Source organism: Hesperophylax consimilis, chromosome 20 (assembly GCF_061612785.1).
Source record: "Hesperophylax consimilis isolate HC1 chromosome 20, BYU_Hcon_1.0, whole genome shotgun sequence".
NCBI lineage: Eukaryota > Metazoa > Arthropoda > Insecta > Trichoptera > Limnephilidae > Hesperophylax > Hesperophylax consimilis.
The window spans coordinates 13384211-13411952 of NC_142855.1; the positions used below are offsets into that span (position 1 = coordinate 13384211).

Sequence of the window (27742 nt, forward strand, 5' to 3'; positions counted from 1 at the left end):
CCCATCAAAAATACCTATCAAAAATACCTGCTAAAAGTACCTATTAAAAATATTTAGTCCCGGTATAAAATACTCATGAGTATTTTGGAAGCAGGTATTTTGGAGATCTGTCACAAATACAAAGTATCGCATGGAAATACCCGGTACTTTTACTGGGTACGATAAATACGCCTCACCTCTATCTGTGATACGACAAGCTATGACAGCATATGACCAGTGTTGCCAAGTTAGCATATTATATGCTAAATTTGGCATAATTACTCTATGTTTAGCATAACTATTATGCTTTTAGCATTTAGCATATTTATTTGACTTATTTTTACAAAAACATGAAAATAATAAAAACCAATTTTTGAACTAACAATAATGATATCGATTGAAGAACTGGAGTCTCAATGAAGAAATATTAAATTATTAAATTAAATGGGAATCCTTGACTTCCACTGTAGAGTTTTGGAATGAAGTCATGCAATATAAAGATGCAGCTAATAATAACCCCTTTGGTGATTTGTGTCAGTTTGCAATGTCTATTTTAACATTGCCGCATTCAAATGCGGACATTGAACGTGTATTTAGCCAAATGAGTCTGGTCAAAACAAAACTCCGAAATCGTTTGGCGGTGAGAACCCTGAATGCCATTTTGTACGTGAGATTTGACCTAAAGAGAGCAGGAAAGTGCTGTTATTCTTACACTGTTCCTGACGAAGTACTACGCTGCATTGGGACCAAAGAAAGTTACGACTCCGTCTCTCAGCCTTCCACATCAGCTGCTGTTAATGAAGAAGATGAAGATATTGATATTTTATTTCACTGATTTTATTACTAAGTTAAATTTATGTTTCCTTTTTTTGGTATTTTTTAAAGTAATTTAGCATTTTTCTGGCATATTTTTCCCATCATTCTATTTCTTAATAAATACTAAGTTAAATTTATGTTGGCTTTTTTTTGCATTTTTTAAAGGAATTTAGCATATTTCTGGCATATTTTTCCCATCACTCTAGCATATTTTGAAGTAGTTGAGTTGGCAACACTGCATATGACAGTCAATGACAGTGTTGAATTGTCATGTGAGGAATTATCATGTGTTGAATAAATTTGTTCTGAAAATTCATATGATGAACTAATAGCTCCTGTTCTAATGTACAGCGGTCATATTTATTAGTAAATGTGTTGGTAAAACTGTTTTATATGAAAACCTTAGCAAGTAGGTATTATCTCGGCGGTGATTTTGTATTAATTTAATATACAATCAAATACACAAAAGGATTTGTTGTGTCGCTTGGAAGGAATAGCAATCGTTAAATATGTTGCTTCTGTACATCTATGGCTTCTCTTTTCTATATAAGAGGGAAACGATTTCATCTATGATTCGTATTCTTTAATTGCTTTCACTAAAGGTAGGAACTCAACTTCTCTTTCGCGTACTGTTACTGTGTATTAAACCATTTAACTATATAATAATAGCTTTAATTAAGAGTGATGTGGCGAAATTTATTATTTAATTGTACGCTTCTATTGTACAGATAAAATGGCACCCGAAAATGTAGACGTGAGCGGATTCTTTTCCAAGCATGAGTGGAAACTCATGAGAGAAGAGATCAGGCACGGTGCAAAATGCATGTACGTGCTCTACGAACAAGGTAATTTGTTGCTTTTCTCTCTTTTTTTACTATTTTCCATACCGGAGCCCTTAGGGATATTATTTCCACATTTGGGGATGCTGTGAGGCGGGTGGAGGGACTACCTCTTAGCCCTTACCACATCACATTACATGTTCTATACTATATAACTTAATTTTTGATCAATATTTCAGTATAAGATCAATGTTTGCAGTAACTAAGCTGAAACGAAGTGTAAATTCCACAATCTGTGACTAAAAGTGTGCCAAAAGTTATTTTCTGAATTTTTTTCCTCTTGACAACCTAATTAGTATTAGTGATGGATGAAGAAAGGATTATATCAACACTTGAGTCGGGCCATGTCAAGAGTCAGATTAATAAAAGGGTATGTATGAATTTGAATGAAGCAAGAAGTGTGTTCCAAGACCAAGTTATTTGGCAGTCCGTCCTCTCTGCCTACCCCGGTGGAGAATTGGCGTGATGGTTAGTTTTTTTTATATGCCCATTGTGATATCTCCCATTTTACCTCAATCCTTTTGGTATGTGGCTATGTCTTCTGGTTCTACTGTATGTCTCCGCAGGTATCTGCGCCTAGTTCCCACCAGGGCAGGACATTGGCACCATCGGTGAATTGGAGTCTCTTCATCCTCTTCACATTTCCTGCATCTATTGGTGTTTTCCACTCCCAATATCTGCATGTGTCTCCTGAGATGGCAGTGTCCCGTTAGTATTCCTACCAGTTCCCTCAGTGAGTTTCTGTCCATATCGAGTAGTTTCTTGGTTCGTCTAGGGTCTGGTCCTTTTATGAGTACTTTGGATTGTCTCATTCCCGGTGCCCTCTCCCATTCTTTGCGGTGCTGGGATTTGACTTACCTATCAATAAGTAATTACTCCTACGGCCGACTCGGATCCAACAAGCGATGCTTTCGCCCCTTTCCTTGCTAGTCCGTCAGCGACGGTTAGTTAGTCAATTAATAAAATTAATTTGTATATCTCATAAGCAGAGGCGGATTTGCAGTCTTGGCCGCCCTAGGCCCTAGACCATGTAGCCGCCCCTTTCTCAGTACCATAACACTTTTTACGTGAGGTATCGTCCACGTCCTGTAAAATATATTTATTTTTGTTAATATTGCAGTACATGCACGTCGCGTCGCGAATACCTTTAAGAAATTAGAAAAACGCTCGCCAACTCGCTGCAATTGCTGTACGCATACTGGCATACTGACCACTGCCGGCACTGACTGCTGTCGCCTGTCGTGAGCGGGTGCGTATTTCCAATCCCTACGCGGGTTTGTTCCTCTGGAACGATTTCGGTCGAAAAATGGACAACGGACCACTTTTATTTTTCTGCGATTGATTTCGGTCCAAAAATGGACCACATTTCCTACCATTCGTAAAACATTTATTGTAATTATTTAAAAAAATTTCTTGGCCAACCGTTTATTTTAACACGGAGCTATTGCAAATTGCAATGCTTTATCTATTTTGACCATAGATGTCACAAATCCGAACTCCGTAGGCTACTTTAGAACAATGCTAAAAAGAAATAAAAATCCTTTACCTTTTTTTTTTTCATTTTCTAGAATCTTATATTCCATGAAGTGGTGAATCATTTAAATTTACTGAATTTAAAGTTAATGTTCTTTATACAAATAGAACGGCGTCATATGCGCCTCACAATTTTTACCTCATATGGGTTTATTTAAATATTACCTGGCTTTTATAGACTTAGAGGCCTTGTATTTTCTCGGTAGGGAAAAAAATTGTTACCTAAAAACCCTACTAAAATTGCATGTATTATCATCCAGCATCAGCTCCACCAGCGACCAACGGCGGCCATATACTACATACGTGTCTGTTTGTGTTGTGTTGGGATCGGGGGGGAAATTTGGCTGCGTCCTATTGTGGGTATCCTTCCGCATTTGCGTGATAGAGTAAGGGAAAGCGCAGAAAACCTTACCCGGAAGGAGCGGCCGATAGTCAACTTGAAACGTATGCGGCCTTCAGTAACATCGGTATATGATGTCCTGCATTTTTGAGATGTGTGTGTGTGTGTCTGTTTTTTATGTTAATGTATACTTATGGGAAGATAGAAAATAAACGTACATATACATACAAATTATAAAATATTATATAAATATATAAATAGATATATAAACATTATATATTTGGGAAGGAAGTCGGGAGTTTAGGAAATACCTACTGCTCGCTATTCGTCCGCGTCTGATTCTGGTATGTACCATATGTGGTCATGGTCCATGAGGATGTGTTTAGGTAGTCTATGTGAGTATCTGAATGTCAGGTCGCTCGGTGCATTGTATTGTCCAATGTCTCGTATAAGTGGATTTTTACTAAGTGTGAGTGATTTGTAAAAGCGTTCAGTCAGTCTGTGTGTGAATTCGTATAGAGTTGAAATTTGTTCTCGTTCGTGTAATCTCTTCAAGTTTGTTCTGAGTCTCGTGTTGTATGTGATTTTAATGCAGAGATTTTGAAGTGTCTGTAGTTTCGTGTGGTCTGAGTGTGAGATACTGCTCCATACGGGAATCGCATAAGACAGTACCGGGCGCATAAGCGAGTAGTAGATCAGGAGTTTGGTTTTGGGAAGTAGCGGGCTTCGTCTGTTGAAAATTGGCTTCATCATGCCGATCGCTTGTCGCGTGCGCGTGTGCATCTTAGCTTGGTGAGATTTCCAGTTGAGGCGGGAGTCCATGGTCAGGCCCAGATATGTCACTTCATCTTTCCATTCAATGCTGTGTCCTCCCATTTCGATGTTAAAGTCAGGTGTTCTATTTACACATTTTCTCGTGAACATGATGGCTTCAGTTTTCGCCTCGTTCAGTTTCAGGTGCCATTTTTTGTAGTACTCTACGAGCGCGTCGAGCGCTCTCTGTAGGTAAATAGCGGCCATATTCGCTTTCAGCGAGGAAACGTAAAGTTTGACGTCATCTGCGTAGATAGACAGATTGCATTTCTCGTCTCGGGGGATGTCGTAGGTGAACAGAATGAAGAGGAATGGTCCCAATAAACTTCCTTGTGGCACGCCTTTTGGAATCTCACGCGTTGAAGATAGCACGTTCCTTATGAACACTCTGAACGATCTATTCTTTAGGTATTCCTGTATCAGCCTCGTTAGGTATATGGGCGTGTTAGTGCGGTGCAGTTTGTGCACGAGCCCGTCTATCCAAACGGTGTCGAATGCCTTCTCTAGGTCGATGAGCGCAGCGGCGGTGAAACGATGTTCGTTGAATTTTCTTGCGATAAATTCCGCTACTCGGGTTAGTTGGTGGGTTGTGGAGTGCCTCTTTCTGAAGCCGAACTGCTCGTCTGGCAAAGTCTTGTTGTCGTCGTGGTGTGTGACAAGCCTGTTGAGTATAATTTGTTCAAATACCTTGCTCAGCGTAGATAATAGGCTAATCGGCCGGTAACTTGTCGGCTGCGTTCTATCTTTATTCAGCTTTGCGAAAGGCAGCACGGTCGCCGATTTCCAAATCTGGGGAAAATGCCCGGTCATGAGGCAGGCATTGAACAATTTTGTTGTGTAGATGATGGCTTTTTGAGGAAGATGTTTAAGTAGAATGTTGTGAATTTGATCGCTTCCCGGCGCCTTGTTCGTTCTGAGTCGCTTGATTGTGACCGCAATCTCGTTCGGCGTTGTGAAATGAATATCTTCAGCGTTTGTCTGCTCTGCTTCGTTCAAATCTCGTAGAGAATCAGCTACGATCCGGTCCGTAGCCGGGTCGGAAAGGCCGTCTGTAGCGGCGTAGGCTCTCTCGAACCCGTCGGCGAGTGTTTCAGCCTTTTCTTGTAGTGAAAGCGCCGTCCCGGGGCCGTTCAATTTCTGTAGCGGGGGGATTGTGAAATATTTATCTCTCAGCGCGCTAGCCATTTTCCATAGGGAATTATCCTTCGGCGTGAGCGACGCAACTTTTTTGTCCCAAAGTTCGCGCTTGAGTTCTGCGATTTCGGTCTTGATTTCCCTCTGCATGCAGTTGTACGCTGTCTTGAAGTATTCGTCACGCGTGCGGTGGTACATGCGTCGCAGGCGATTTTTGTCCTTGATGAGCGTTGGGACGTGTTCGGGAAGCTTGATCGTGTATGAATGAACTTCTTTGAGAGGAATGTGTGTATCTTGTGCTGTGCTGAAGAATCTCTGTGAGAGTGCTTGTAGCTGCGTCGATTTCTTGTGGCGAGCGCAGAGTTCCCGAAGTGAGATGAATTCGTTCGTTGACTTCCTTTTTAAATCCTTCCCAGTCCGCATCCTTATAATTGCGCTGTTTTCTGGGGGTCCTTGAAGTTGTGCCGCCTATAGTAAAGCTCACGGGCAGGTGGTCCGATGACAGCTCGTATTCCTTTACCCCTTAATCCTATTCCTACGTTCCTCTACCCCCCCCCCCTTTTTCATAGATTTTAACTAAAAATATATATATTTTTATTTTTTAAAGAAAATACCTTTATAATGTCACACTTTATTATTCACTATCATAAGTGGAAAGTTCATAATTGGCATAAATAACATCTTATTATTGTATTATTTTACAATCTCTGATTTATTTATTTATTATAGCTTTTGTAAGGTGATTAAGAGCGTGTTCACACAGAGCTATAATATGCGTGGGATGGCGTATTTCGGCATACTTTCCAAATTGGAAAGTATGGCGAGCGATATGCTGAAATACGCCATCCCATGCATATTATAGCTCTGTGTGTGAACACGCTATTATGCATAACAATACCTAACGCGGTTCAGTCACTAGCGCAACTGAATCACGGTAGAGATTGGAAATACGCGAGCGACGGAGCATGATAGGTGTGGCGAGGGCGGCTGCGGGGCGTGGGGGCGCGCTGTGTGCTGTGTGTGAACACGCTCTTGCATATCGCTATTTCGTACGTAGAATATTTAGGTACTTAGGAAGTAATTTCTTGTTATCATCTGTGACTTTTTTGTCACGATTGGCCGCCCCTAATATCTGGCCGCCCTAGGCCCGGGCCTACATAGGCCTAAGGGCAAATCCGCCTCTGCTCATAAGGTGATTCGTAAATGCTATATTTTTTATTCCGTTTGTTATTTTTATGCATACAAATTTTGTATTGTGGTTTGTAATTTGACTTTCTTAGATTTTAGCTCTCAGCGATTTTGTGCATATTTATAATAAGCAGTATTTTCATTGTTTTTTTTTGTAAAATTAGCATTTTCTCATTTGAATAAAAACATAATACTCATGCAATTATTATTTATAATGAGGTGAATTGTTTATTTAGCATATTTCAATATATGTTATTTTTATAAGTATCATCATTTTTAAATACATCTGTTTGAAATTCACTTTTGTTTTCGCAAATGAATAAATACAAACGTTAGAAGTGGAAATTAACACACTTTCCAACATCCAATCTAGCTGAAACTCAGCAGACAGACTCGTTGTCGATGACAATGCATTCTATCAAACTTTTTGCTGATTGTTCTGTCATACAGAGATTTTCGAAATGAGACTTACGACGGGTTGTTTCAGAGAATTTGAACAGTTCTGTGAAAGTTCTTTTTATTATTTCAGTTCTGTCAAGTAACTGACCTATAATGATATAATAACAGAAATTGTATAGAACATTCACAGAACCCAAAATAGAACGTAGAAATTTGATGAATTGTTCAAATCTATGAAACAACCCATCCTGAGTGATTTGAAAAAATATTGTTTTAATTATTATCAAGTTTATTTTGTAGAACTCCATTTTGATTTTTTGTTTTTCTTTTATATATTCAATAATATTATTATTAAATTTATAAAATACAGTTAGTTATTACGAGTGACTGTTACGCGTAGCTGTTTCGCCTTCTGAAAGCGTTATCAAACTGTGCTAAAGCCACTTACCGACGATATATTTATATTACTTCTACATAGGTACTTTTAATGAAAACAAATACACTGGGCGTCGATTCGAATTGATATCAATTGAAAATACATTTAACCTCTTGTAGGTCATTCTCTATCCAAACGTTGAAGAGGACACATGTGAATAATTAACAAGTACTTAAAATGGACACCACTGCTGACGAAGCCGCTAAAGTGGTGGCACTACTGCAATCAGGGATGCGACAGTGTGATGTTTGTTGCTCAGCAACTAAACAGATTTTCCAACGGCTTCACGAGACTGGAGGCGTAGATCAGGGCGACAACGCTGCACATCCGAAAGGGACGATTGCTTTATTCTCTCATATGAGGGTACATTTCATTTTTATTATCACTGAATTGTTTTAGGGACATATGTTATAATTCGGAATGCGGGGACTTCATTTTAAAACCCATACCGACTCCCTCTTCTCTATCTTTAATTGTTTAATTGTTCACTACTCGTTCACTTTATCCACAGGAAAAATTGAAAAACCAGATTTTATCATTCGCTATGAGAAGTTCAAGGCCGATCTCGAAGCCAAGGAGCAAGGTATTATAATAAAAAATATAAAAAATAGATAAAATGCTGTATTTATAATATGTAATATTATACATGAAATTGTATTAAAATATGAACTTTTGTAGCCGCAAAGCTGAAGACACCGGAGTTCAGGGTACAACAGCAGAAGGCCCGAATGCGAATAAGACTAAAGAACAAGAAGGTCTGTTTTCTGTTCATTTACTAATTATGGGATGAAATTGCAGAAATTAAAACGTACCTAACATCGTCATAAAATAGTGGCAGTTCGGCACCATTTTTTTTTTTTTTTTTAACGTTCATTATAATCTATGAGTTCATACATGGTGTTTATATAATTGTGTAATGATTAAGATTAAGAAAGGTACGCTTAGATGGTTTGGGCATGTAGTGCGAATGAGCGAAGAAAGAGTGTAATGAGAATATATGACGCAAATGTGAACGGTAGCAGAAGTCAAGCACGCCCTAGGAAGACATGGCACGATTAAGTGAATCAGATACTTGAGTCGGGCCATGTCGAGAGTCAGAATAATAAAAGAGTATGTATGAATGTGAATGAGGTAAGGAGTGCGTGCCACGACCAAATTGTCTGGCGGTCCGTCCTCTCTGCCTACCCCTGTGATGGTTACTTAGTTTGTATGCCGTTCGTAGAAGAATTGAGAAAACAAATTATTCATATTCACAAATCAAAACATGGTGGCTGGTGTTGTGGGAGTTTAAACCTTATCGCCATCTACATAAAGAGTGTTACTGTTAGCGGACCGATTTAAAATGTTACACAACGTGGTGCATCGCCGATTCTAGGCCCGTTTCAGCTTTTGAATAAATTGTGATCAACAGAAAAGCAATACTGTCATGTTGTTGTGCTTGTCATCTGATCACAATTCTGTCATGTTGTTGTGCTTGTCATCTGATCACAATACTGTTATGTTGTTGTGCTTGTCATCTGATCACAATACTGTCATGTTGTTGTGCTTGTCATCTGATCACAATACTGTCATGTTGTTGTGCTTGTCATCTGATCACAATACTGTCATGTTGTTGTGCTTGTCATCTGATCACAATACTTTCATGTTGTTGTGCTTGTCATCTGATCACAATTTGGTAGAATGCTAAAATTTAAAACAAAATGATGCTAATTGTTTGATGACAATGTTGCCTACATTGGAATTTCTGTTGACCCCTGATGCAACTCGGTCACTGTGCTAAGTGTGTCTAGTCTGTTTTAAAATCTATGCACACTGTTCATTGAAGTCCCTGTTAAATTCCTTTTCTTATGTGCAAATAAGTTCCTCTCACTCTATTAATGTTGTCTTTCCTGAAATGAGGTTTTTTTTAAACTCACTGGGAATAATTTAGTATAAATATTATTGTTAGAATTTTGTAATGTATTAAGTATCACTAATTTTATGTCAAGAATTAGCAGAATAGAGATAATTAATTGTATTGAATTTTTGCAGGAAGATGGTATGGAGCAATGTTTGAAAGGTTTTACACAATTGGAAATGGATGCGTAAGTATTGAGAATTATTTGTTTATATGAATACCGCAAAAGAGACCCGACTGCTCCTAACCGTCTGGAGCCAGTAAGACAATGGCGTCCCCAATTGGGGTGTGTTGTGGGGCTAAAGGCAGTGGGAAAGGAAAGTAGGTGGGCAAGTACCTGACTACTCAGATCTCTTCACCAAACACAGATAAAGCCATTTAAAGTAGCGTGGCTGTTGAGATCGCGTTTGGATCCCACCCAGGCGTAGTGTGTTCAATTCCTCGGCTGGCTAAGTCCTCCATCACAACACAAACAACATTTTCCGTTTACTCTGATGGTAGTAGGAGATTTTCAAATATTGTCAGGTTATTTGTAACCCGGGAATGTTTGTCTTTCTAAGATATATTTGTTACCCACCTTGCAGATCCGCTCGGAGGAAGGCGTTGATGGATAAGGTGGTGCGAGCGTTGGAGGAGGATTTAGATACTGGACATGACAGCGAGCCTGGTGAGTAACGACTACAAGTGATATGGGAACTTGCTGGACCACGACCATAAGTGAATTGAACAGTAAAAGTATTAGTACCAACTTTACGGTAGATAGACATGTCAGATATCGAGCGTAAGGTTAACATGCACAGATATTAGAAAAATAGAGATGGGCTTTGAAACGTATCGTTCACCCATACTGCTGCAAATCGCATCTATGCACTTTGTTTATACTTACACACCATTAACTTTGATAATCCGTGCTCTTCTATTATCTTTGGTTTGGTTTAGATGATGCAATGTGAAGTAATGCAAAATCATGTGTTTTTGATTTGAACATTTGATCTCTTAGAAATATTACAGATCCTTTAGTTGTTTAAATACTTCGAGTAGAACACATCTTGGCCTTTAAAATAATCAAGCATTTTTCAGTCTAGAAAGCCAAGAAATAAATAAAATGTCAGGCCTATAAAAACTGCTTTAAATTGCAAAATATCCTACTTACGAACCCTTTTTCGAGTAGGGATTTATTTTATAATGTGGAAAATTCAGTTTCAACCTTATCGCCATCTGCGTAAGGAATGTTATTGTTAGTGATCCAATTCCGAACGCTATACGATGCTGAATGTAATCGGTTGTATGCTTCCAGTGTACATCAAGAAGAGGCGCCTGAGGAGAAAACCCGGGAAGAGGGTGAACTACATGGAACTCCAAGAGCAAGATGACGACGCATACACCTGTAAGTGTGTTGTGAGTGTGTGTGTATGCTTTGTATGTGTATATATTGGAACTGCAAAACATCTAAAACAATCCTTCGACTTTGGGCAGAAACGGGGAGTCCGTTTGGTAGATTCCCTGTCTTAACAGAAACAGGCAGTCCGTTTGATAGATTCCCTGTCTTAACAGAAACAGGCAGTCCGTTTGATAGATTCCCTGTCTTAACAGAAACAGGCAGTCGGTTTGATAGATTCCCTGTCTTAACAGAAATAGGCAGTCCGTTTGATAGATTCCCTGTCTTAAAAGAAATAGGCAGTCCGTTTTATAGATTTCCTGTCTTAACAGAAATAGGCAGTCCATTTGATAGATTTCCTGTCTTGACAGAAACAGGCAGTCGATTTTATAGATTTCCTGTCTTAACAGAAATAGGCAGTCCGTTTGATAGATTCCCTGTCTTAACAAAAACAGTCAGTCTGTTTGATAGATTCCCTGTCTTAACAGAAAGAGGCGGGAATGCTGTCGCTGTTCTACCGGCATTTCAATAAATGTTACTGCGAGGAAATAGTTTTATCGATCCCTTCGGCGGTTGATATTTGTCACATTCGAAAGGGTCGCTTCTACGATTCATTCTTGTCGAATGATTAGCCCGCTTCTGTAATTACTTCTTCCTACAACCTGGGTCTCATCGAGACCCAAGTTCACTCCTTATTTTCCTCATTAGACACTCCACACAGCTTCCCCAAAGATGGCAGACCTTGAGGGAAATTATTTCTCTCAGGGCCTTCTGTGTGGAGTTTTTTTTTACTTATTTTATTAACTACTTATGTAGTGTGTTTACCGAGTTTGTTAAGTACTTGTTGTAGGGTGTACTGAATGTGTTAACTAATTGTGTAAGCTGTCTCCTTGTTGTGTAGGGTGTGACGAGTGCTCAAGATGCTTCCTGACATTCTGCCCGCTGCACGGCCCGCTGTTGGTTATTCCAGACGACAAGACGGGGACCGCGGAGCTGGGCTGTCCCACGCACGTGGCGCTGAGGCCCTCGGGGATCCCGGGAGCGGGGCGCGGAGCCTGGGCAGCGGAGGACCTGCCAGCAGGCCTGCGCTTCGGTCCCTACAAAGGCCAAATCTCCAAAAAGCCCAACCCGAACAGCCAATACTTGTGGCAGGTACTTATGACCAACTAACTATCGACTTAATATTATTAATAAACATTCATAGATTGCGCCTACTGTAATTATTTTAGAAAACAAACACTTTTTGCAAGTTCTGCTAAAATATAAATATTCATAGTTTGTTTGTGCCTGTACATACGGAATATGCATAAATACTGTGCGTGTGTGTTCTTGAGTGCCACAAAAAGTTGATATAATGCATTGTCATCGACAATGAATCTATCTGCCAAGTTTCAACTCAATCGGATGTCGGAAAGTGGGTTAATTTCTTCTTCCAAGATTCCACTTCATTCAGACATATTCAATTGAGAAAACCAAATGAAATTCAAATAATATTTGCCTCAGGACATCGCATTTACATCTTGAATATTATACTAAAAATTAACATTTATTGCGTACGTCAAACTTTTAAACAAAACAAATACACATTTCGAATAAAGATTATGTTATTTTGGTGCGTACTTTATCGCTTGTCTGATTTGTATACATAACTCTATTAATGGAAGACTGATCAAGGCTGTCTGGCTTGTCGACTTATACTCGGGACAGAAGAAGTCAGTGAATATGGCCATATCTGGAGATAAGGCTGCCTGGAAACAGATTTCGTAAGAGAGCCATTGAATTACAAGCTGTGTGTTCAGTTGTACGGGTAGTTTTTCAAAAAATTTTGGTTGTCTTTCACAAATTCACAAATTTCGGTAGATTTCTTCGAATATCTGTGACGAATTACTATGAGATTTAATAATTTATCCCTATTAAAATGAATTTTAATTAAATTCTTGTCTGCAGATACACCATACCAAACGCGGCGTAGAATATGTTGATGGACAAAACCTCTCCAGCGCAAACTGGATGCGGTTTGTTAACTGCTGTCGTAATGCTGAGGAACAGAATCTGCTGGCGTACCAGTATAAGGGAAGCATTTACTACCGGTCAGTGAGCACTCGATACATTGCAGACCTTATTATGTATTACTAGCGGACCCCGCATCGCTTCGCTATTGCTATCGGGCATCTCCGACTTCTTCCACCATTCAATAATATATACCACAACGTTACTGTTAAAAAACTACATCATTCGACTCTGTATCTCATTCCAGTGCAGAGATATTGCGCTAAGTATTCCTCGGACGGGACTTCTGCCATTAAAACCACTCTCTAAACACTCCTAGCACTAATAAGAACAAATTTTGAAATTATCAGACAAATATTTTTCATAAAGAGTTTAAGATTGTGAAAAAATTGGGTAGAATTTTTTTTTTTCATAAGAACATATTTCGTTTGTCATTGGGTATAATTAACGTTTTTCTGCTCAGCTTAATTTTTAGAGCACCTCAAGATCTACACGACGACGCACAAATAACTTATGTAATCCTTTTCGTTGCGGAGTTGCGTTGATTTTTTCGTAGCTCAGATTGAATTTTGATGCTCTTTTCTGACCCATCTCCCTGCTCGATGACAAAAGCTCACTAACAAGCAACGGATTGTATATTTTTGATTACTTGGCGCCACAACCCTTTGGCCACGAAATGTATTTTAATATTTGGTGACAGCAAAAGCGTTTCATGCTGGTGGGACCTTAGGATGGTTTTCACGTTAAAAGGCAATCCCAAATATAAACACTGTACGCATTTCCCATAGCATACAGTATGATTGTCATTCAATAAGTGCTGGGCTGGGTGTCCACAGTCAAACAACATCTCGGTCAGATCAAACTAGTTTGAATTCCCCGCAACCGCATGATCCGAGAGTAGCTTAAACCATAGTCGTCTCATACAATGAAACATGTCCTTAAGGATACGTTGGCGTTCAAGAGGTACGTCAAAGCATCACTCAAACACTTTTTTCTAATAAGTATTGTTTAAATAGTATACATAGTATTGAATAGGACTGCCCCATTTGCTTCTGCACAAGGCTGGCTCTGGGTATCAGTATGTATTCTATTTCTGATCTCCATATGTTTTCATCCAGCATTTTATTTAAGAGGAAGCTACAAGCCAAAATGTGTGTATTCTTGGTAAACCTTGTTTTAATTGTAGGTAATAGGCGTTAAAATCGCTTGACAAATGGACTCTAGAAACGTTCGATTTCAAGCACAAAACTGGTTTTTATTTATTTTGTAAATAATTTTATAAGAAAGCAAAAAAGTTAATCAAGTGAAACTGTCACAGATAATCTTAGCTATAATACTGTATTTTTTAAAAAGTTGTTTCCTTTACGCATTCACACATTTTTTAGTAGTTTACATTTATATTTTTTATTGAGTAATTTATATTTTTATTTGTATTCTACTCAAGCAAAACGATAGGAAAACCTTCAATTTATCTAAAGCATATTTTTTGGTATTCATAATGTACAACAATTCGTTATAAAGATTAATCATAATAGTGATTTAGCATTAAGCTTCGCCTTAAGGGTAAAGATTTCGTCAGTGTAGTTCTAACAGGGACTGTCAGTATAATTTTCATTATGGCTTTTGCTTTTTAATATCTATCCGATATCCGATAATACCTTATTCTAACAGTGATTGGCAAAGAACCATGTAGATCTTTATTAATGAAGACATTACTGACGTTTAAAAAAAAAAGCATTCCCATAACTCCGAGCAAAATGATTTTATAATATTGTCTGTTTGGAAGCGCATTGGCAAACTGTGGGAACAGTCAGTATACAGTTTGAACTATGGACTGGATCGTGCTTGTTTTTAGCTGACTCGTCCGGCCCGTGTAAGGATTTTTGCTGAGGCATCAACAACTTTTACCGATGACTCCACTGTCTTGCTTTTTGCTGACTGCCAAAGACATTGTGTAGTGTTTGTGGACACAGCCTAATATCACATCACCATCAATTATTAATTTATTTATGTTTCCCCGTAATACAATTCTGTCCTTCCTTCATTTACATCATTTGTGGTATTCTGACTCTTGTCATCGGTCCCCACTCTAGTATTTAATTTTCTTGATTGTGCCAAGTCTTCTTCGGGCGTACTCGACTTTTTGTGCCATTCACTTCCACGTCATATATCACACTCTTTTCTTTGAGCGTCCGTTGTAAATATAAAGTGTGTCTAGTAACTAACTAACTAACCATCTCGACTTTTCTCCGCAGGGGTAAGTTAGGTAATAGAGGACGGACCGCCAAACAACTCTGTCTTGACACACACTCCTTGCCTCATTCACATTCATACATACTCTTCTATTATTCCGACTCTTGACATGGCCTGACCCAAGTATTTGATTCACTTGATCGTGCAATATCTTCCTTAGGCATCCCCGACTTTTGCTATTCAATTTGCTATCATATATTCTCCTTACATTCCTTTCTTAGCTCATTTGCTCACACATGCCCAAACCATCTAAGCGTCCCTTTCTTAATCTTACTCATTATACTAGTTAGAGTAGGTACCAGCACTCCATTGTGGACTGCTAGCTTCGCTTCTTTGGATAGTTTTTTGTTAGCGCCAACTGCGTTCAGTCCTCAATGGTGTTACCTGCATTTACCCTTCTTTCAATATCTCTGTCAGCCTTCCCATCTCTCTAGAACATACTTCCTAAATACACAAACTCATCCACCTGCTTCAAGTATTCCTCATTCACAACTATATTGCACACTGCTTTCGTACTCTCTCTTTCAAACACCATGACTTTAGACTTACTTACATTCATCATTAACTCATTCTTCATACCTACTTCGTTCATCCTAAACACGAGAGACTGTAGATCTTCCATACTGTTAGCAATCAGCACCGCATCATCAGCATACAACATGCAATAAACTTTCAGGTAAAAAAGGTGATTTTTTTGTAAGGAAAACTTCTTCTATGGAAAATGAATTTTTTCAAGTTTTATAAAGGTCAATTCTTAAGGAAGTTGAATAGAACTTTCACGAAACTTAAGATTAAATTTGATGTATTGTTAAAATTCTGTGAAACAACTGGCCCTTTATAATCACTTCCTATAAACGACACTCCCCGTAAGAGTATTAAGTTATCAAAGTATAACATCACAACTGACATTCTACAAATAATTCAACACTACTCACACACTAACAGTAAACCAGTTTTTAATTCCGACATACACCAGCACAAAACACGATCACAAAATCAATTACACTTATCGTCATCTACTTACACGACTAAATTTGGAATTAAATCCTTACAATACATTGCACAGAAGCAATATAACGAACAAAAAAACATTGGCAAAAGCTCTTAAAAGCTATTTCCTCAGCAGTTTTATTAATGACTGACACATTCTTTCTTTTGAACTCCAAAATAACTTCTGCGTTTATTTAATTGAATGTATTTATGTTGTCTTGTCTTTAATCTAATTTTGTCTTTCCCGAAATGAGTTTTGTAAACTCACTGGGAATAATACATTATAAATTTGTTATCATTTTGTAATGTATTATCTTGTAATAAATAAAATAAACATTAAAAAATAAGTTCATGTCCACGTTGCATTTCAGGACAGTAAAGAATATCAATGTCAACACCGAGCTATTGGTCTGGTATGGACCGCAGGTTGCCAAGCTTCTAAACATTGACGTCAAGGCGTACTACGCAGCGTTCCGTACTTCGCCTCAAGATCAGCCGTCATCAAGCACAGGTAAAATTAGCGTATTCCATCAATATTTAATCTCGTTGAATTAAATGTATCAAAGATGCAATCTTCCCAAAAAGCCTTCCATTGATATGCTTGGTATATTAAGTAGCCAGTTCAGGTATCTATCGAAGCCAGAGTCAAGTTAGCCTCTCAATAGCTGAGCGTACTGTACAGAGCCCGCAGATACTGCAGACAGTACACAACTGCTGACCCTGTAAAAATCGCAAGTGCACCCCACTGTTGAAATTTGCATCCACCTCTGGCCGGCGGCCCCAAAATACTTACAGAAACAGGTGGTCCGTTTGATAAATACCCCTGTCTTAACAAAACAGATTGCGTTGATCTTTAGAGCACAGGCGGCAGATAGAAATTCTGTCCTTGTCCTACCGGTATCTCAATGGAAGATTGTAGTATAGTCGGGAAAAACACCAAAATCGTACTAAGAATCATCAGGTCTGAAGCGAAATCAATATCAAAATATCATTCCTACGGGCACAAATGCAAGACTTGGGTTTGAACTTTGAGAGTCGTTTTCTCAGGCTCTATGGCACCGAACAGAATGAAATTTTGGAATCGTATTAAATTTGAACACAATATTTATCACATGGAAACGGATCGTTTCTATGACTCGTTCTTGAATTCAGCAGCTAATTTTAAGTTATTGGAATACGCTTTGGAGGGTGTGTATTATCGCCAATTTAAGTGGATTGTAGGCTGGATGATTCTGCAGCTCTCCAATCCGCAGAATCCAAGGTTGCTTGGTTACTCTCCGTGTGTAAAATCAGAATTTGAATATTTTAAATTTAGTTTTATTTTTACAAACTCACGATACACAATAATTTATGAACAAAAGCAGAGCGCGTACGTTAGAGGAGTTTTTTCATGTGCACGTGAACCAAAATTGAAATTGGTTATTTGGGATGTCTTACTCCAATAAATGAAATTACTTATCTCTAAAGATGATGCCATGTTTTTGTGACAAACAAAAGGTTCCGTATATGTTATACAACTATTTAACGAAGTGATTTCTCGACAGCAACCAGTTCTCACCCAGAGGAAGCCCAGCCTGCAGCAACGCCATCTGAAGTACCGTCCACCAGTAAAACTTCGGAAGCATTCATCTTCAAGACTCCCCTTCCAAAAGACAAGCCATTTATGTGTCAAGTGTGCAACCATTGCTTTCCTCGCCAAAGCTCTTTAAAGAAACACAGCCTCATACACTCAGGCGAGAAACCATTCTCTTGTGACGTCTGCTCGTATTCATGCATACGTGCTTCTGATTTAAAACGTCACAAACTGATACACTCGGAAGTAAAATTGTTTTCCTGCGATCTTTGCCAAAGGTCATTTAATCAATCGAGCTATTTAAGCAAGCATCGCAGGAGGAACCATAAACTGTAAAGTCTGTCAGACTGGGTATAGAAATACGCAATCACTTCACACATCATCCATTCGGGAGACGCTCTCCCTCACTGTTGCATGAAAAGATATCGCACATATTCAAATGTAACATTGTCATTCAATGGCTCTATTTTGGATTTTTTTAAATATTTTAAACGTCTCCATTATTCGTTCAACGTCGATGCAAGGTCTGTTTAAGCTTTTGAACAAATTGTGATCACCAGGAAAGCACAAATGTTGCTACAAGCACAAGCAAGCTGTTATGCTTGTCAGCTTATTACAATATGATAAAAATCAAAAACGGACGTATAATCAGCGTTTAACTCTAAAACCAAAAACTAAAGCTAATTGGCCATTGATGACAATTTTTATATTTAATTTTTTTTATTTTGGTACAATATTTTTTACATTTCAAAATTATCCAGTAATGTTGGCCTCACTGGGTGGCTTACCCGTGCTGAGGCCTTCATTTTATAAAATAAAAATAAAATCTACATAATACATTTAAAGAGAAAATAATACATTTAAAATATAATCTTGTGTGTTTATATTGGTTTTGTGTGTTACGTGTGAATTTTTTTATTTTATGCTACGAAATTTTGATAAATTGTCTTTTTTGTTCTTCAATCCATTTTGTAATTTTGTGTGTGAATTTATGTTTGTTTTCCTCAATTTTAATTTCGAGTTTTACACTGTTGAATGCTTTTATAGCATGGTATTGGTAGTGTCTTTGTCCAAAGCTTGAATTTACTGTCGGAGTTTTTATGTTTTCTTTGTACGCTTGTCTAACTGGTCTGTTAGTGATATTTTGTGTATGTTGAAATTTTTTTTTGTCAAAAATGTAGTTTAGTAGTGTTTTAACAAATAATTGGCGTATATCTAGTACGTCACAGCTGTTGAATATTTGGTCTGTATCACAGTCAGTCTATGTTTTTTTAGTATTACCTTTAAGATCGTTTTCTGTGCGATTTCTATGTAATTGATAGCCGAGTTTGTTGCTCCTCCCCAAGCAATAATTCCATATTCTATTATTGATTGGCAAAGTGCAAAATATATTTTAAATTTGATTTTTTGTGAAATTCTCCAAACTTCTCATGCAACCGCAATGGAGACACTCCAATAGAATTTCATACGTTAAGTGATTGCGTATTTTATTAATTAGTAATTCTTTAATTGAAATGTGTATTTCTTTTTTTAAACGAATGACAGATGTCAGTGTTTCAAGTTTACTAACATTCGAAAGGTAAATTTGTTCCTTTTAAAGGAAATGATCTCAGGCACACGTAGCACTGATCAATGACTGAAGGAGAATCAATGGGTCACAATGTATGGGAGCCTGATCTACCCCTCGTTACCACTGGTCATTAGTGATATGGAGGGGTAGGTCGGGGTATGGTAAGTAATTATAGTGGGTATAAGATCATTCTTGTATGAAAGTGAATTTAAAACCACTTTGAAGACAGTACAGGAGAGGCGTATTTATCTTACCCAGTAAAAGTACCAGGTATTTTCATGCGGTACTTTGTACTTGTGACACATCTCCAAAATACTCACAAGTATTTTATATATGAACTAAGTATTTATTACTTTCTGTCCCCAGTCCCCAGATACGTATAAAATACTTGTAAGTATTTTGTAACCGGTATTTTAACCAGGTATTTTTTTGTACCTGTACTCATTGTACCCAGTAACGAAAAGTACTCACAGGACCCACCTCTAGAAGACAGTATGGCTCAAAATCTGATAGACGTATGAAGTAAGTCTTATTACAAACTAATATCAACGACATCCTAGAATCAGTTTTAAAAAATGCTTTCACCGTTATCTTTCAAATGTGGTGGGCATGATCATCTAAATACTTCAAGATTAATATACTTAAAATTAGAAGCATCTCGATACTATGTTATATGTCTTAGCGAGCTGGATCGAATACAATATAGGATTGTTTTAAACAGAAGTGACGCCCTCTGTTTTTTTCTAAAAGAACTGTTGAAGTTTTCAAACAACAGATGGCTTCAGCAGGTTTTTATCTGGTAGTATTGAAGTAAATGTTCTCAATTTCTATCGTTTAGACGCCATAGCATGCGTCGCCAGAATTAATTTAAAAATAATATTGCGTATTTTAGCCCTCTGACACAAATTTTACGACTGTATGATAAGATAAAATGTGCTGAAGTAGACATTTTTTTGTCCATAATTTCTACAGATTCAGAAAAAATGTCCTGGTGGTCTATCACGAACGATCGATAAAGCTCTTTGTCAATACGATAATGACAAAATACATCATCTATGGTCAGTTAGCGATATTTGCACGGTTTACGAGCACAAACATACGCAGACAAAAGCTGCTGCTTTTAGCGCAGCCTCCAAAGTGTCAGATAAGCTCTGGACATCAATATGCACTACTTTTTGGATAATGTTGTTTGTTGTACAAAATTACTAGCATATTAATGAATGGATGTGAACTAAGCTCGTAGAAATTGTATACACGATCCATGGACATAATTAATTCATCTAAGACGCGATCAATTGATTCCGTTCCAGCCTGGAGAACATATTTATGACTACAGACTTCATGAACTAAATTAACTACCTTTTTACTTTCAAAAAGTACATAAGGTCTGCCAATGTATATTAAAGAAATTATTTTAATTCGACAATGTCAATTTATTAGTATTTTTAACTTTTACGTAGCTGTCTGACGTTTAGATTAGTTAATTCATAGAAGATACGTCCAGTGTTGCCAGCGTATGTCGATTTCTAATTTATTGCATTATCAATATCGGTCTGGCTATCGACAGCGCGATCGTGAAATTGATTGGGAAATTGGTTTAAAACTATAAAATATTTAAAAATTGTTGAGATAATTATATTATGTTTTTGTATTTCTCCTATGGAGACTATAACTTACCTTTATAGCCAACCATTTAATGTGTGTAGTGTAGATTGTGGTAAAGTAAAAAGATGTAGTTTGATAATTTAAGTTTAATGAAAATACGTTACACTATAACACGAAATTAATATCAGAAAGATTTTGTAGTAACCGAGAAATGTCAACTGCCAGGCCGGACTCGAGAAACAGGAATGGCGGCCGTTTACGGAACTACGAGCGAGCTCTGTTTTCGGGTGGCGATCCCCAAAACAGTGTTACCGTATTAAAAATATTATTTAAAATTCTTTGACAGTTCTTGATTCCACACTCCGTTTCTCTCTCTTTGTATAATTTTTTGTCATTTGAGTGAGTTTTTAAATAATTTTATTTAGATATCACGTATATAGTGGATTGTTTTCACATAAGTGATACCACCTGTAAGAACAAATAAATAATTGTAGGTATTTTTTTAATTTTGTGAAAAATGGGTAAGTGCAAAAAGTGCGCAAGTTTCTTTATAACACATTTTTTTCTTTTATATATTTATTCAAAAAAGTATTGTTACGTCATTACCTATATACATATATATATATATTTATATATATATATATATATAAGTTATTTTTTTTTAATATAAGTTTTTTTGGAAAAAAAGTTTGATTTTATTTATTTGTTCTTGTTGGTTCGTAATACAGCGCAATTCGGAAGGGAGATTATTGTAGTTTTTTATGGCTTGGTAAATATAATGGTTTTGCATTTGAGTTGTTTTAAAGATTGGCGTAATAAATTGATTTCCATTTCTCATCAGTTTGTAAAATTCTTGATATTCTGTGTTATTTTTTTCTTTACACATTTTTATAATTGAAGTTTGCTTAAATATATCATCAATATTTGGTACTGGAAACAATTTAAAAAGCAATTGTGTTGGGAAAGTAGAGTTTTTTTTAAGTATTACCTTTATAATATTTTTTTGCGAGACTTTTACTGAGTTACTGAGAATTCTATCTACACATCATGTGCTTCAAAATTGAAATGATGATACATTCTTGGGATTCTAATTCTCGCATACAGATTCACTATTAACTTTAATTTTGTGTTCAGAATGGAACATAAAATTTCAGTTGTGAATTCATCTGCTGACACATTTCGAAGGAAACCATTCTCGTCTTCCAAGAGATGTTTGAAATTCGAATCGCACACCGTATGATTCAAAATTCGAAGGAAAACCATTTGCCCACTCCGCGTATAACTACTATTTAAGCTTGTTGGCTCTTAACGAAAATTAACCTTAAGTTAAAACCAGTCATGTGACTTTCTAAATGGAACGTAAAATTCTTCGTGTTTCGGACTCATCTGCTGACGTTATTCAAGGAAAACCATTCTCAGGTTCAGAGTGCAGTTGTAAAATTCTAGTTACAGCATCAGTTGTGAGATTTGGTCACTTATTTTCACATTTGTCCCACAAGATTCCAGGTTTCCTATTAAGAGTAAGTAATGTTTTCAAAAGTGCTAACTCAAAAGACCTCTGGAGTACGCTTCCACAATATATTTATATAAGCATGAGGAATAAATTTACTCTGAAATACCTACGGTTAGACATTTATCTTTTCGATTTTGTTAATTGACGTTTAGAAATATTTCATTTTGGTAAATTTTTGGTACGGGAAAAATTTCTTCTGGGAAAAATAGTGTGGAAAATATAATCGTTAATTTTTCAATGACTAATCTTTCTGATATTATGTAAAGTTTGTAAATGTTCCATGTTTTAAAATTTTTGTTTGAAGAAAAAAATCTTCCGGGAAATTTATAAAAATTTAGCTGGGAAAATTGGTTGGACTATTTTTATTTATTTATTTTATTTTATATTTAAAATTTTAAACAATACAAAACAAAATGAACCTTCGTCTATCCAACTGGGAAGGATTCCCGTTTCAGGACAGCCAAGTTGTGTATTTAGTACATAATATTCTTACAATGGAATGGCGATGCTATCAAAACAAATTTTGAGAACATTGTTGATTGCATTCGAAGTGACAGGATGGTTTCTTTATCCTTAAAAGAATCGCAAAGGTGTAATTTATTACCAGGGTCAATTTGGATAACATTAGTAATTGCATTCAGAACAGATGAATGGTTTCTTTCTGGATATCACAAGTCTGAGATTCTTTCCAGGGCATTTTGGAGAACATTTGCAATTGTATTGTTAGAATTTCCACATTTATAAATCAGTATAAGACATATATGTTATGTGAAGTTTGAAATTTTTTTTCTTGTTTTTTTCCGAAAAGTTTCTTATATGGAAAATAGTGTAAAAGTTTTAAAGCCTGAGAAATTCTGGTAAGAAAAACTTGTGAAAATTTTACTTTTGATTTAGTTTTAAAACAGCGTCCCCGATCATTCCTTTTGAAGATAACAGAGAGCACCACTTCCATTTACAACAATCCTAAACTCTAGTGTACAGGCATTGTGATTATAATATTATCAGAAGTTAAAATTTCGTCAGTGCTAGTTCTTACACGGACTTTCAGAATTATTTTCATTGGCTTTTAATCAGTGATTTTAGGATATTGTCATTGCTCTGCCCCATCCGATAATACCGTATTCTAACAGCGATTGGTAATGAGCCATGTAGATTTTAATCTAAGTCTTTTTTACTGAGGACTTACCTGATGGTCTTGAAAAAATAACTTAGTCTTTAAAATTTTATTATTAAAATAGTAATATGCTCATCTTAAATTTTTATCAGATTTTAAACCTAGATAATTTATATGGTCAACGTTTTCCAATGACGGACAATTATCAATTCTGATTATTGACGCATTATTGCTTTCTTTGCCAATCTCCCATTTATCACACGATCATCCTTACCTGATGTCTGTGCTCTAAACATAACAATCCATTTGTTTAGAGAGGGAAATCTATCAAACGCACCGTCAGTTTGTGCACAAAGTCAAGGGGTTTGTTGGGGCTCCACACCAGAGGTGTCCGGCGGATTCCACAACGGGAATGTACAGGGTCAGCAGTTGTGTACTGTCTGCATTACCTAAGGGCCCTGTTCTGAGAGGGTAACTTGACTCTGGCTTGGATGGAGTCCCCGTGCCTGAACTGGTCATGGGACCTTTATGGGATGGTCCTATAATAGCTGTTTTATATTATATTTTCTCTCAACTCCGTACAACAAAGTACGGCCACCGTCCATCAAGAAAGTGTAGAAATTATAAATTTATCCTACTAGAGTAGTTCCCCCTGATAATATAGTTCTTCTTTGCATTACCTGACTTTCGATTCTTGTTATTTGTAAGTATTTAGTCATCTCTAGATAGTATAAAATAAAGTCTTTCCGCGTCTGTCAGTTTGTGCGCTTAGTTCGTCTAAACTACGCAACGGATATTGATAAAGTTTTCACTTTCATTTAGGGAATTTCTTCCTTTTCTTTCTTAGGTTTTAGAGATTTAGATTAGCAAGGATTAAGAGGGTTCTTGATATGTGCCGTAGCCTCGCCCTTAAAGGCGGTGGTTAGGTCCTCAATTCTGCACCACTTGAGGTAGTTTTATTTTTATCAATGAATTTTATGCATTTGTGTATTTTTCTCTTGTTTCTGGCAAATTTTTCCAGAGTTTTATTTCTTTCGTTAATTTGTTTACCTTCATCCATCATTGATCGTAAAGGTTTTTATTGAAAATACAGAATACACCAACACTTACACAATACAGAAAAAAAGGTTTCAGTCTGGATCAAAACAAAAGGTGCACAAATAAAAAAATAATTTATTAACATTAAAAAAGTCAAAAAAATTTACAGTACATAATATATAATTAAAAAAATATACATAAGTACAAACACATAATAAAAAAAGCTTTTCCACGCAGTATCTACCCATCATCCCCACCTTACTTAATGCGGTATTGTTGTCTAGAAAGAAAAGGTTTTAGAATTGAATGTATTATTATTATTACTCTATCATTTTATCAATATATCACTGAATAGTGATATTTTGATAAAATGATAGAGTTATAGAATAGAGGGAAGTATGAGTACTGACAAGTAGTGAGAAGGCAACAAGTAACAAGAACTGAAGGACAGAATGCCAAACTGACTATAATCCAATTTCCAAGAGAGAGGAACAAGTTGTTCTTGGCCCTGGGTTGGCTGATTAGCTGCTAACTATCAATTACTTCAATTTAATCTCACCCAATGGTACATCCATTTTACACGCACAAATACAAATCGGCAACTACGATTTCTCAATAACCACTTGGCCGATTGACCTCAGATTTGTTATATAACTTCAGTAAACTGTTTTTTTAAAGTAGCAGAATCAGGTCGATAACATTTTCATTTTACTATTTATGTATTACTCTGATTTTTATTAAAATTTTAAGCGCATTATTAAAGTAGCCTTTCCTCACCATAAAGGGACAATGCTCTTGTGTTTGGTGAGGGAATTCTAGTTCAATTATGTACATGTTAGTATTAAGGTAAATAAATTATTAAGAAACAACACAAGATTTAAACAATATTACTTCTAGATGTAAGTAGTGAACGTATTTTGGACTTATAATAGTTTAAGGTAATTTTTAAATTTAAGGTGAAATTCCTATAAATATATGAAATATAATAATAAATAATAATCTAATCCCAAGTATGCCTACCCACTGGCCTTGCCTGTGTGGGATTTTTGTTATACATGTTGTCTGGAAACTGATAGTACTTTGGGGATCAGTGGTGAAGGCACGAAATGAAAGAAAGTTGTGAAGGTCACATGTGTTTATTGGTGAGTCAGAGTAGCCGTAACGAGAGTTGACGCTGGACAGATGTAGAATATTCCGGATGCTGACTGATGATGTGCTGGTCAAGCGCGGGTCGGTGAGTCGACGCCGGGCGCTGGTGACCGGGACTCGATGTAGGTCAGGCACTGGCGAAGAACGTAGGTCTTCAGGCACTTCAGTGCTGACGAGACGGCCGAAGGTGCGGCGGACCTTGTAGGCGGTTGAACGGGAACGGCGTGACCAGTGAGGATGCAGCGTGTCCTCGTGGTGGTCATGGTAGCGTGGAAGAAGCGCTGGTCAGAGACACTGGAACCAGGGCGCTTGTAGTCCGAGCAGCGCTTGCCAGGAACGGCGATCTGGACAAGGCGCTAAGATGATGTCCCGATAGAGTCCATGGTAGTACGGGCGAAGCCGGGTACGTGTTGTCCTCCGCGCTAGAGCGCGGGTGATCACTCGTTGATTTAACTGACGGCAGATAGAATACTGACTGACTGACTGACTCGCTGCGTCGGGCTTATTTATACTAGACGGCCGACGGTAGCAGTAGGTAGATGGATGGCAATTAAATCGAAGACACTCGCTCGATCTGGATCATTCGCGAACTTTCGACGGCGTGGCAATTATGCCTAGGCCGTAGGCTCGAACCTTCTGGCGAGTTCTCGTAGTATCCGAGACTGATTGCACGATAGTATTGTCGCGAGTAGATACTTGAAACAGGTAGGTTGCTTTGTTTTGATTTCGGCTGCAAATATGTACCTAAGTAGCGAGTAGCAAGTACGTACCTAAGTAGGTCGAGCGGTTTATTATTAATTATTTAATCTGGATTATTCTCGACGCCACAGTACAAAACGGAAACTAATAAACATATCACATAAGTATTATTTATTATGTGAGTTCCGAGCTTGGAATTTATATCTTTTTTAAATTGGTAGTTAGGGGGTTAACGTCAGCCGTTTATTGTATTTTAAAATGTGTCGAAACGTCAGCCCGGCAACAAAAGTATTTAAAAGAAAAAATGTTTAAAAAAATTGAAATGCTCAGATCAAACAAAACCAGAGTCTTTTTGGGTTTTCTATGAGATCTAGATCCGCCAGTTTGCCGCTTGTACTACAAGTTTCCAAACACCGTGTATACAAGTCATGCTCGTCGGCATGGGGGGCAGAGAGAGGGCACAAAGGGGGGGGGACAGGGCGGCAAAAATATATTTAAAAATTGTCTAAAACAAGGTCCTAGACAACAACACCGCTTTTAGGCCACACAATACCCTCTATCCAGGGGATGTAGGTAGATATCCTCGTGTTGATTTGTGTACAGGGTGAAGCATCACTAATATAGGATATCAACCCCACCAACAGGTGTGTGCAGCCCACCCTGGGGCTGTTGGGTACCGTCAGCGGGGCGCCCCAGTACCAGCCCTGAGAACAAATAAAGCAATAGGTGAACACACTCCAAATGGCAGATTATTAATTAATTAATCAGTGGTAGGTAGTCAGTGTTTACATTTATGGTAAATGGAAATAGTAAACCTAACCTAACCTAACTTATCTTAACCTAACCTTACGTCCAAAAAGTATGTTTCCATTTATCTCTTAATAAAAACCAAAATTTCCTATGAAAACAACTTTTCGATTTGAATGGTGGCCTTCCACCAGGGTGATACTGAGAGTATCTACAATTCCGGAACGTGCTGGAAATGTAATAAAGATAAATAAATTCACTAAAATTATCTGTGAAATAAAAATAACAATTAATTTTGAACTAATTTAAGCAAGCCACTGAATAGATAATAAGTACCTACTAGAAATTCCTTCCATGCAGATTTAAATAGAACTGACCAACTAACACCACTGACTTGGTTTATTTTGGTTCTAGCCCATTCAGTACGCGCTCTGTCTCAACCCATTTGAATTCCATAATGGTAATGAAACACAGTTGTGCATACAAGAATGAAGCAAAGAATGGTCATACTTGTTTATTCTATGACGCACGCCAATAATGAATGTCAGCTATCTTCCTTCCTTGAACTAAACCTGCTGTATGAAGAGCTATATGCTTAAACCTGGGACGGCTTCGCTGGCCAGAACACCTGTCAGGACAGCCCTTGGCACCAGCACCAGGAACTAGAGGGAAACAGCAGGAACAGAACACCAGTGTTTCCTGTAGATGGACTAGACTCCTTGGAGACTA

At 37.4% G+C, this 27742-nt stretch overlaps 2 protein-coding genes across 3 annotated transcripts in view; one reads left to right on the forward strand and one right to left on the reverse strand.

Moving 5' to 3' along the window:
• The window catches only part of LOC149414116 (serine protease snk-like), a 623520-nt gene that overhangs the window by 531120 nt on the left and 64658 nt on the right, over nt 1–27742 (reverse strand). The window lies entirely within an intron of this gene.
• On the forward strand, nt 1529–26974 carry LOC149414122 (histone-lysine N-methyltransferase PRDM9-like). The gene is made up of 11 exons (XM_089643869.1): nt 1529–1640; nt 7989–8060; nt 8156–8232; nt 9509–9561; nt 9959–10041; nt 10672–10761; nt 11654–11904; nt 12700–12842; nt 16377–16516; nt 17550–17769; nt 26911–26974. The coding sequence occupies exons 1-11, from the start codon at nt 1529–1531 to the stop codon at nt 26972–26974; spliced, it is 1305 nt and encodes a 434-aa protein (XP_089499995.1).